This window comes from Panthera leo, chromosome D2, assembly GCF_018350215.1.
Source record: "Panthera leo isolate Ple1 chromosome D2, P.leo_Ple1_pat1.1, whole genome shotgun sequence".
NCBI classification, from domain to species: domain Eukaryota; kingdom Metazoa; phylum Chordata; class Mammalia; order Carnivora; family Felidae; genus Panthera; species Panthera leo.
In genome coordinates this window covers 8,936,755-8,949,273 of record NC_056689.1, presented here as the reverse complement: position 1 = coordinate 8,949,273, position 12,519 = coordinate 8,936,755, and the positions used below count along the sequence as shown (strand labels likewise).

Sequence of the window (12,519 nt, the reverse complement as noted above, 5' to 3'; positions counted from 1 at the left end):
CATGTATATTTTTAAAAAACCACTAAACACAAAGAAATAATTCTAACAATGGGTGTGCAAGAATTCCACCCACTCTTGAAATTGCTGAACACTTATACACCATAAATTTATGAAATTTGCACAAACTCAATAATCAGACACATACAAATTAAACAGTGAAGTCTGTAACCATTTGAAGTAGGAATAACTTCTGTATCTGGAGAAGACACAGTTTTCTGATGAGTAACAATTTACCTAGAAAAATGAGAAATCCTAATATCCTGTAACTCAAAAATATTAATCACTGGACACTGGACCAATGATTCTTAAACTTAATGTGTTATCAACCATCACACGGACATCCCGTAAGAACACAGATTGCTGGGCCTGGCCCCCAAAAGTTCTCTTCCAGTAGGTTTGGGATGGTGGATCACAATCTGCATGTCAAACAAGTTTCGAGGGGACGCTGCCATTTCTGGCCAAAGATCCTCACTCTGAGAAGCAATGTTCATGAGTCTGGAGATACATTTGCATTTATCAGAGAATGTCAAGGATATTCACAGCAGCTGTTATATTAAGGAAACATGCAAATTACCTACATGTCTATCAGTAAAATATAGTATTTAGAATACACTGTGTCCACACAGCGGGAAAATCCAACATTAAAAGAAACAAACTACAGGGGTGTCTAGGTGGTAAAGCATGTGACTCTTGATTTCAGCTCAGGTCATGATCTCACTGTCGTGAGACTGACCTCTGCACTGAGAGCGCAGCCTGATTAAGATTCTAATTAAAAAAAAAAAAAAAAAAAAAAAAAAAAAAAAAAAAAGGAAATAAGCTACATACGGATAGATCTCAAATTACTAGGGAACTAAGAAGAGAAAATGCCTGTCAATTACACATTAAGATAATTTACATATTTTTAGAAGTACTCAAAACAATAAACAGTATTATTCAACCATTTTTCCAGTATCCATCAAAAGAGACAAAGAGTCTCCTGGAAAGAGTGGTCAGTAAATACAATTAAATCATTGGCAACCTTTACCTGGACAGATCCCAAACAGTGAAGAAGAAAAACCAAGGCAGAAAGCTATGGGATGAATTTGACGGAGAAGCTCAGACAGACTTACTGGAGAATTTAACTTTAAACGATCGGCTATAAAACTCGCATACACAACCCGGCTAAAGTACTCATGGAGAGTTCTTGTTAACCAGCACGCAGGCCATATTCATTCCTCTAAACGTATGAGGGTTTTTATTTTCTTTTTAATGTTTATATATTTTTGAGAGAGCAAGAGACAGAGTGTGAGTGAGAGAGAGGCAGAGAGAGAGGGAGACACAGAATCTGAAGCAGGCTCCAGGCTCTGAGCTGTCAGCACAGAGCCTGACGTGGGGCTCAAACTCACGGAGTGTGAGATCCTGACCTGAGCCACACTCTAAAGCTCAACCTACTGAGCCACCTGGGCGCCCCTAAACGTATCAGGTTTTATACCAGGATCGAACAAGACTATCATTAAATTAACTACTTGAGCTATCTCTTGGACCCTTTTACTTTCAGTGAGGAATAGTTTTAGGCACTCATTTCAGGGCTGTCACAGGAAGGTTAAAAGATAAAAAAGATATCATCCAAGAAGTCTTTGTGTCTTATAAAAATTCTGTCTGTATCCAAAAGACTGTGTCTTCCTTTCTCCGTGATTATCAGAAACAACAGAGATGTTATTTGTAGGTCAGTTTAGAAACTCTAAGTTATAGAATGATCAGTATGTATCTAGAAGCCACTTTAGTTTTGCTATTGATCTGCCACTACTTTCTGTAAAGGTAGATTTCTATCTATTGCTAATTTCCCATTAGTATGGGACTCACAAATCTCACCAGGTCCACTGCAAAATAAAGTGGGGAATGAACAACTTACCTGGGATTTGTTCATTTTCTGCTGCCTTGGAAAAGTGTAGACAACTCTGGTGCTGTGCTGAGTTACAGGAGGAATGAGGTCCTAAAAGAGCTGGCCTGCCTGGTGGCTCCTGAACGCTCCTGCCCTATAAAACTATACAACCCAATAGATAGGAAGCGTGTCAGTACCCTTCACCTTCAGAAAGGACAGCAGATGCTCAAAGAACAACTATCTAATAGGACTCTGACTTAATCATGTAATGGCTGCTGGGCATAAAAGTTTTCACTGGGAAAACCTAAATATTTCCTTCCTGGGGATTTTTAACAGTTTAAAGCTCTCTTGATGTTCACAAAAAATTTTTAAATTAAAAAGTAGGTTTAAATAAAACATACTCAGTGAAGTAACATTAAGTCTTCACCAAAACTGCTACAAAAAATACTCCCAACCTGGGGCACCTGGGTGGCTCAGTCAGTTAAGCCTGGATTCTTGTTCAGGTCAAGATCTCAGGGATGGTGGGATGGAGTGAGCCGGACATCAGGCTCTGCGTTGACAGTGTTGAACCCGCTTGGGATTCTCTCTCCCTCTTTCTCTGCTTCTTCTGGGCGCTCTCTCTCTCTCTCTCTCTCCCTCTCCCCAAAATAAGTAAACTTAAAAAAATACTCCTGATTAAACTGTTTATCAATTTCCCCACTGTTACTAAACCTTTGATTACTGATTACACAGAAAACGATAAAAAGCAATGCTTTAATGAAAGGTCTATGTTTTCATTTCTTGATCCTGGTTGCCGTTTCTCAAAAGGATCTTTTTAAAAGTAATTTGCCTTTCCTCGTGTGGAAAAGCAGGCAGTCTCTCTGGAGTCGGGAGACACAACTTCCAGGCTTCGCCACTAACAAACTGTGATTCTGAACAAGTCAGTAACCTTCGAGAAGAAAAACAAACAAACAAACAATGTTTCTATTCAATGAGACAAAAAGTAAGGGATTCTTGGAGATCCTTCCCTAAGGCCGGACTGAGTAACACCACACCTCAAGAAGCAGTCGCGCACCCGACTGGAGAGCCGCTCGGGGGACTCCAGGAAGGAGACAAGGGGAACCAAGAGGCGGGGCGGTAACCGAGTCAGCCCAGGCAGGGGCGCCCGTCTTCCCGGACCACCCCGCCTCCGCCCGACGCGCTCGCGCCCCGCTCCCGGCCGCGGCGCCGTCCCTCTCCCACCGCCTCCGGGCACACGCCCTCCTCCCGCGGCCTCCAGAACCGGGCCCCGCGAACGGCCCCGGCCGCTCCGGCAGGGACTGAGCACCGGGGCGGCCCGACCTCTAGTGCTGATGGACACGTCCCCATCCCGCCGTCCCCGCTCCACGGACCTCCTCCACGCGATCGGGCACCGACCGCCGGGGCACAGACTCCCGGGCACACGGCGCCCCCATTGGCCCTCGTCCAATCGTCCCAAGCTCACCTATCGATCCCTGCACATGAATCCGCAGAAAAGGTCAGAGACACGGCGGGTGCAGAACCCCCCCTCCCAACGAGAACTGAGTTAAACGGAAGGAAAAAAAGAAACAGGACGGAAGTGCAGAGACGAGGAGGCGGTACTAGGCAAGCGCAGAACCGGGCAGTGGGAGCGTTCCGCGCTGAAAGCCAGAGCCACCGCTCCTTTTAGACTCCTTGAGCGGCGATGGGCTTTAGTGGAGAGTGTGTAGTCTTTATCTACCGTAAGAAGGTTGGGGCGCTTGTTAGTTACCCAAACAGCTACCCAAACTGTCAGATCGCGTCAGGGAATCCCCAAAAGTTGCAGATTACAGCCGAGATCTATGTGCACCCAGTGTGCAATTTGGACACAGAGCTGAGCAGTCAGGAAAAGGAACCTGCTTGTCGACTTCACTTTCTAAATACTAGGAAACAGATTCCATCAAGCAATAAAACAATTTTTAGAATAAAAAAATAGTATCTGACACCGCCAGCGATTCTCTCTGGAAATAAAAAGCCAGGGGACGAGGGTGGGATCAAGCAAGATAGTTCATCAAAATCATGAAAGCAATGAACGAAAATCGTAGATAAATCAGAAAATCGACAGTTCAAAAGAAAATGTCTTTATTCGTCTACATAATCTTATTCTTCCTTCTACGACACTAACATTACTTGAAGAAATGGAGATAGACCCTTTCACTGAAACTCTATTCTGTGACAAAATCCACTAACACTGTCAACCAACTTTTGTACATACTTCTTTCTCTTTGATTTTTGTGTACTTTAATAGGTACTTTACAAAAGCATTCGTAACTTCATCTGTAACACATGAAAAGCTAAACTGACAACATTTCAAAAAGAAAACTTCCCAGGAAATATCAACACGTATAATATTGCTCCACTACAAGTAGTCTGGCATCTGCTTCATGGAAACATGGCCATGATTAAGAGCGTTTTTTTGAATGTAGTCTAATCAATACAGCATTTCAAGGCAATGAGAAATGAATGGAATATTCCAACAGCAAGTCATTCGTAACAGTTTGGAATAGTCTTAGGTACATAGTTCACACAGGGCATAATTCACAGGGATCCAAGATTTGAAATGTGTAAAATAAACCACTAGGAAAATAAAGGTGACAAGCTGTGACACCAAAAATAAAAACCATAAATTTAGTATCCGATGCGTTTTAGTATTAGCAATAACAAGTAGTTCAGCTCGATTTTAAGTTAAAAGCAAATAAACAAGGAAATATATTTTTAATATTTGAAAGAAAAGATATGTTAATTAATAAAGACATCTTTAAGTCAATAGAAACGTGAATCCGGCTACATAACTAAGCACTCATGATAAAAAAGAAATGACAGTGAATGACAAATGTATGTAAAAGTCTATTAGGAGAATTTAAAAGAATGCAAATGTTTAAGTAAAAACATGTAACCTATCATTTATTGAGAGAAAATTTTTTCATTTTACTTCTATACACAAAAGTTCACTCTGGTGTAGTTTCAGGAATTGTGACAAAATGCGGAGATCTGTGTAACCACCACCACAGCCAAAATCCAAAACTATTTCACCACAGCCCTCAAATTCCTTCGTGCTACTCTTTTGAAGTCAAACTTCCTTACCACTCTATCCTCTGGCAGCTACTATCTATACGTCATGCCTACAGGTTTGCCTTTTCTGGAAAGTCCCGTGCATATAGAATCTTACAGTATGTAATCTTGTGGAGTCTGTACCTTTGACTGACTACAATATACTTCAGATTCATCCTTCTTATTTTATGGATCAATACACATACATTGTTGGTTTTTATTTCCCAAGTCCTTGGGGCGCCTGGGTGGGTCAGTCCGTTAAGCGTTCCAATTCGGCTCAGGTCATGACCTCATGGTTCCTTTGTTCGAGCCCCACTTCGGGCCCTTTGCGGACGGCCCAGAGGCTGAAATCTGCTTCGGATTCTGTCTCCTCTCTCTGCCCCTCCCCTGCTTGCACCCTGTCTCTCTCTCTCTGGTATGTGGTTGAGGAGATACTTATTCCCAGTCACCGTTACTCTGAGTTTAATCCATGTAAACTCCCTGGAGGCTCGTTTCTATCAAATTTTACCGGATTGTTAATCTGGCACTTCCAGCACGTACACGACTCCACGTGACGCTATCATAAAGTTAACGTTCAGTGATGTGCGTACAAGAATGTTTACATCAGTCAGGGTCCACCCAAATGTTATGAGAGAGGGAATTTAATAGAGCAGGTTAAAACAGGCATTTTAAAGGCAAAGTGGACACTGAGGCAACACAGGCGTAACACGGGCAGAGAGCAGCTCCCATCTCAGGGAACCATGACGGAAGAAGTCACTCAGGAGAGCGGCCCCACAGAACTGGGATTCCACACCTGAAGCGGGGGAGGTGCTGGGTCATGCTGATACTACAGGTACTCAGAGAAGAGCCCTGCAGAACTGGAATTCGGACCTTCAGACCTTCAGACCTTCAGAGCGGTGTCGTCCAGTTACCGCAGGCCGCTCAGAAGGGCACGGAGGTGGGGGGATAACGCCTCTGAGGCTCACGCCTCCCAGCTGGTGTGCCCATCGGGGAGGGGTCAATATGGCTGCACCTGGGAGACCTAAAAGAAGCTGGTGAGAAAACATGCTGGGATTCGACAGTGGTGATGGTTGCACGACTTTGTGAATATACTTACAACCCACTGAATTTTCCACTCTTAAAGGAGTGAATTTAATGGTAGGTGAATTATATCTATCTATCTATCTATCTATATATATATATGTATATATATAGATAGATAGATAGATACATATATCTATTTTGAAATTTTTAAAACAATTTTTAAAAAGAAGCTGTAGTCTACTACTAGTGGCCAAAGTGCAGGGCCATCGCTGGGGCGATGTTAAGGAAAGCATCCCGTGATGACACCTCACAGCCTGGAGCCTGCTTCGAATTCTGTGTCTCCCTCTCTCTTTGACCCTCGCCCCCACGCGCTCTCTCTCTCAAAAATAAACATTAAAAAAAAGAGGTACTTAAAAAATAAGTCAGTAACACTAAAAAAAGATAAATGGGGAACCTGGGTGGCTTAGGTGGCTCAGCATCCAACTCTGAGTTTCAGCTCAGGCCATGATCTCACATTTCTGTGACACTGAGTCCTGACGGGCTCTGTCCTGGAGGTGCAGAGTCAGCTCAGAATCAGACTCCTCTCTCTGCCCCTTCCCAACTCGTACCTTCTCTTTCACTCCCTCAAAATAAATAAATCTAAATAAGTAAGTAAATAAATAAAACTCAAAGATGTTCTTAGCAATTTTCTGTATCCGTTATACCCACGCGACCCTGAAGAAAACAGCCAACCTAGAAGAGTGACGCTGCCAGATATCATGACTTATAATTAAGTTACGATAAATAAAACGCAGTGGTATTGTCATGAAGGATAACTCAGCCAATACAACAATCAGAAAGCCCAGAAACAAAACCACAAATACATGCTCACCCAATAAATGACAAATATAAAACCACCAATCAGCAGGAGAAAGGACAGTCTTTTCAACCGTCATCAGAAGGCATGGAGAAGATCAGACATAACTCAGAAAAGATATTTTCAATAAATACATATTTCTACAAACAATTCATATCCAAGATATATTATAAGACTTATAGAATTCATTGTTAGGGAATTTTTTTAATATAATTTATTGTCAAAATGGATTACATACCACACTCAGTGCTCATCCCAACTAATGCCCTCCTCAGTTCCCATCACCCACTTTCCCCTCTCCCCCAACTCCATAAACCCACAGTTTGTTCTCTGTATCTAAGAGTCTCTTATGGTTGGCTCCCCCCACCCCTGTTTGTAACTATTTTTTCCCTTCCTCTCCCCCCATGGTCTTGTGTTAAGTTTCTCAAGATCCACATGAGTAAAAATATAGTATCTATCTTTCTCTGACTGACTTAGTTCACTTAGCATAATACCTTCCGGTTCCATCCACGTTGCTGCAAATGGCATGATTTCATCCTTTCTCATTGCCAAGTAGTATTCCGTTGTATATATAAACCACGTCTTCTTTTTTTTTTTTTTTTTCATTCATTCAGTAAATCTTATTATTTTTATTTTTTTTTTTTTTTTATTTTTTAATATATGAAATTTACTGTCAAATTGGTTTCCATACAACACCCAGTGCTCATCCCAAAAGGTGCCCTCCTCAATACCCATCACCCACCCTGCCCTCCCTCCCACCCCCCATCAACCCTCAGTTTGTTCTCAGTTTTTAACAGTCTCTTATGCTTTGGCTCTCTCCCACTCTAACCTCTTTTTTTTTTTTTTTTTTTCCTTCCCCTCCCCCATGGGTTTCTGTTATGTTTCTCAGGATCCACATAAGAGTGAAACCATATGGTATCTGTCTTTCTCTGTATGGCTTATTTCACTTAGCATCACACTCTCCAGTTCCATCCATGTTGCTACAAAAGGCCATATTTCATTTTTTCTCATTGCCACGTAGTATTCCATTGTGTATATAAACCACAATTTCTTTATCCATTCATCAGTTGATGGACATTTAGGCTCTTTCCATAATTTGGCTATTGTTGAGAGTGCCGCTATAAACATTGGGGTACAGGTGCCCCTATGCATCAGTACTCCTGTATCCCTTGGATAAATTCCTAGCAGTGCTATTGCTGGGTCATAGGGTAGGTCTATTTTTAATTTTCTGAGGAACCTCCACACTGCTTTCCAGAGCGGCTGCACCAATTTGCATTCCCACCAACAGTGCAAGAGGGTTCCTGTTTCTCCACATCCTCTCCAGCATCTATAGTCTCCTGATTTCTTCATTTTGGCCACTCTGACTGGCGTGAGGTGGTATCTGAGTGTGGTTTTGATTTGTATTTCCCTGATAAGGAGCGACGTTGAACATCTTTTCATGTGCCTGTTGGCCATCCGGATGTCTTCTTTAGAGAAGTGTCTATTCATGTTTTCTGCCCATTTCTTCACTGGGTTATTTGTTTTTCGGGTGTGGAGTTTGATGAGCTCTTTATAGATTTTGGATACTAGCCCTTTGTCCGATGTGTCATTTGCAAATATCTTTTCCCATTCCGTTGGTTGCCTTTTAGTTTTGTTGGTTGTTTCCTTTGCTGTGCAGAAGCTTTTTATCTTCATAAGGTCCCAGTAATTCACTTTTGCTTTTAATTCCCTTGCCTTTGGGGATGTGCCGAGTAAGAGATTGCTACGGCTGAGGTCAGAGAGGTCTTTTCCTGCTTTCTCCTCTAAGGTTTTGATGGTTTCCTGTCTCACATTCAGGTCCTTTATCCATTTTGAGTTTATTTTTGTGAATGGTGTGAGAAAGTGGTCTAGTTTCCACCTTCTGCATGTTGCTGTCCAGTTCTCCCAGCACCATTTGTTAAAGAGACTGTCTTTTTTCCATTGGATGTTCTTTCCTGCTTTGTCAAAGATGAGTTGGCCATACGTTTGTGGGTCTAGTTCTGGGGTTTCTATTCTATTCCATTGGTCTATGTGTCTGTTTTTATGCCAATACCATGCTGTCTTGATGATGACAGCTTTGTAGTAGAGGCTAAAGTCTGGGATTGTGATGCCTCCTGCTTTGGTCTTCTTCTTCAAAATTACTTTGGCTATTCGGGGCCTTTTGTGGTTCCATATGAATTTTAGGATTGCTTGTTCTAGTTTCGAGAAGAATGCTGGTGCAATTTTGATTGGGATTGCATTGAATGTGTAGATAGCTTTGGGTAGTATTGACATTTTGACAATATTTATTCTTCCAATCCATGAGCAGGGAATGTCTTTCCATTTCTTTATATCTTCTTCAATTACCTGCATAAGCTTTCTATAGTTTTCAGCATACAGATCTTTTACATCTTTGGTTAGATTTATTCCTAGGTATTTTATGCTTCTTGGTGCAATTGTGAATGGGATCAGTTTCTTCATTTGTCTTTCTGTTGCTTCATTGTTAGTGTATAAGAATGCAACTGATTTCTGCACATTGATTTTGTATCCTGCAACTTTGCTGAATTCATGTATCAGTTCTAGCAGACTTTTGGTGGAGTCTATCGGATTTTCCATGTATAATATCATGTCATCTGCAAAAAGCGAAAGCTTGACTTCATCTTTGCCAATTTTGATGCCTTTGATTTCCTTTTGTTGTCTGATTGCTGATGCTAGAACTTCCAGCACTATATTAAATAGCAGCGGTGACAGTGGGCATCCCTGTCGTGTTCCTGATCTCAGGGAAAAAGCTCTCAGTTTTTCCCCGTTGAGGATGATGTTAGCTGTGGGCTTTTCATAAATGGCCTTTATGATCTTTAAGTATGTTCCTTCTATCCCGACTTTCTCAAGGGTTTTTATTAAGAAAGGGTGCTGGATTTTGTCAAAGGCCTTTTCTGCATCGATTGACAGGATCATATGGTTCTTCTCTTTTTTTTTGTTAATGTGATGTATCACGTTGATCGATTTGCGAATGTTGAACCAGCCCTGCATCCCAGGAATGAATCCCACTTGATCATGGTGAATAATTCTTTTTATATGCTGTTGAATTCGATTTGCTAGTATCTTATTAAGAATTTTTGCATCCATATTCATCAGGGATATTGGCCTGTAGTTCTCTTTTTTTACTGGGTCTCTGTCTGGTTTAGGAATCAAAGTAATACTGGCTTCATAGAATGAGTCTGGAAGTTTTCCTTCCCTTTCTATTTCTTGGAATAGCTTGAGAAGGATAGGTATTATCTCTGCTTTAAATGTCTGGTAGAACTCCCCTGGGAAGCCATCTGGTCCTGGACTCTTATTTGTTGGGAGATTTTTGATAACCGATTCAATTTCTTCGCTGGTTATGGGTCTGTTCAAGCTTTCTATTTCCTCCTGATTGAGTTTTGGAAGAGTGTGGGTGTTTAGAAATTTGTCCATTTCTTCCAGGTTGTCCAATTTGCTGGCATATAATTTTTCATAGTATTCCCTGATAATTGTTTGTATCTCTGAGGGATTGGTTGTAATCATTCCATTTTCATTCATGATTTTATCTATTTGGGTCATCTCCCTTTTCTTTTTGAGAAGCCTGGCTAGAGGTTTGTCAATTTTGTTTATTTTTTCAAAAAACCAACTCTTGGTTTCGTTGATCTGCTCTACAGTGTTTTTAGATTCTATATTGTTTATTTCTGCCCTGATCTTTATTATTTCTCTTCTTCTGCTGGGTTTAGGCTGCCTTTGCTGTTCTGCTTCTATTTCCTTTAGGTGTGCTGTTAGATTTTGTATTTGGGATTTTTCTTGTTTCTTGAGATAGGCCTGGATTGCAATGTATTTTCCTCTCAGGACTGCCTTCGCTGCATCCCAAAGCGTTTGGATTGTTGTATTTTCATTTTCGTTTGTTTCCATATATGTTTTAATTTCTTCTCTAATTGCCTGGTTGACCCACTCATTCGTTAGTAGGGTGTTCTTTAACCTCCATGCTTTTGGAGGTTTTCCAGACTTTTTCCTGTGGTTGATTTCAAGCTTCATAGCATTGTGGTCTGAAAGTATGCATGGTATAATTTCAATTCTTGTAAACTTATGAAGGGCTGTTTTGTGACCCAGTATATGATCTATCTTGGAGAATGTTCCATGTGCACTCGAGAAGAAAGTATATTCTGTTGCTTTGGGATGCAGAGTTCTAAATATATCTGTCAAGTCCATCTGATCCAATGTATCATTCAGGGCCCTTGTTTCTTTATTGACTGTGTGTCTAGATGATCTATCCATTTCTGTAAGTGGGGTGTTAAAGTCCCCTGCAATGACCACATTCTTATCAATAAGGTTGCTTATGTTTATGAGTAATTGTTTTATATATCTGGGGGCTCGGGTATTTGGCGCATAGACATTTATAATAGTTAGCTCTTCCTGGTGGATAGACCCTGTGATTATTATATAATGCCCTTCTTCATCTCTTGTTACAGCCTTTAATTTAAAGTCTAGTTTGTCTGATATAAGTATGGCTACTCCAGCTTTCTTTTGGCTTCCAGGAGCATGATAAATAGTTCTCCATCCCCTCACTCTCAATCTAAAGGTGTCCTCAGATCTAAAATGAGTCTCTTGTAGACAGCAAATAGATGGGTCTTGTTTTTTTATCCATTCTGATACCCTATGTCTTTTAGTTGGCGCATTTAATCCATTTACATTCAGTGTTATTATAGAAAGATACGGGTTTAGAGTCATTGTGATGTCTGTATGTTTTATGCTTGTAGTGATGTCTCTGGTACTTTGTCTCACAGGATCCCCCTTAGGATCTCTTGTAGGGCTGGTTTCGTGGTGACAAATTCCTTCAGTTTTTGTTTGTTTGGGAAGACCTTTATCTCTCCTTCTATTCTAAATGACAGACTTGCTGGATAAAGGATTCTCGGCTGCATATTTTTCCTGTTTAGCACACTGTAGATATCGTGCCAAGCCTTTCTGGCCTGCCAAGTTTCAAAGGAGAGATCAGTCACGAGTCTTATAGGTCTCCCTTTATATGTGAGGGCACGTTTATCCCTTGCTGCTTTCAGAATTTTCTCTTTATCCTTGTATTTTGCCAGTTTCACTATGATATGTCGTGCAGAAGATCGATTCAAGTTACGTCTGAAGGGAGTTCTCTGTGCCTCTTGGATTTCAATGCCTTTTTCCTTCCCCAGTTCAGGGAAGTTCTCAGCTATAATTTGTTCAAGTACCCCTTCAGCACCCTTCCCTCTCTCTTCCTCCTCTGGGATACCAATTATGCGTATATTATTTTTTTTTAGTGTATCACTTAGTTCTCTAATTTTCCCCTCATACTCCTGGATTTTTTTATCTCTCTTTCTTTCAGCTTCCTCTTTCTCCATAACTTTATCTTCTAGTTCACCTATTCTCTCCTCTGCCTCTTCAAGCCGAGCCATCCTGGATTCCATTTTGTTTTGCAATTCGTTTAAAGCGTTTTTCAACTCCTCGTGACTGTTCCTTAGTCCCTCGATCTTTGTGGCAAGAGATTCTCTGCTGTCCTGTATACTGTTTTCAAGTCCAGCGATTAATTTTATGACTATTATTCTAAATTCACTTTCTGTTATATTATTTAAATCCTTTTTGATCAGTTCATTAGCTGTTGTTATTTCCTGGAGATTCTTCTGAGGGGAATTCTTCCGTTTGGTCATTTTGGAGAGTCCCTGGCGTGGTGAGGACCTGCAGTGCACTTCCCCTGTGCTGTGGTGTA

General features: G+C 41.1%; 1 protein-coding gene across 12 annotated transcripts in view; it reads right to left on the bottom strand.

Annotated features, from left to right (window-relative positions):
* LOC122201673 (zinc finger protein 37A-like) overlaps window positions 1-12,519 on the bottom strand; it is a 141,801-nt gene that overhangs the window by 119,441 nt on the left and 9,841 nt on the right. For 10 of the 12 annotated variants that reach the window (XM_042907548.1, XM_042907547.1, XM_042907546.1 and 7 more), the window contains exons 1-2: window positions 2,896-3,317; window positions 1,892-2,023 (exon numbers count right to left, since the gene is read on the bottom strand). The exons of 1 other annotated variant lie outside the window; for it this stretch is intronic. In XM_042907548.1, coding sequence (XP_042763482.1) covers window positions 1,892-1,906 — 15 coding nt within the window. In that variant the 5' untranslated portion in view covers window positions 1,907-2,023; window positions 2,896-3,317. One more of the 12 variants, XM_042907539.1, reaches the window with a different exon arrangement.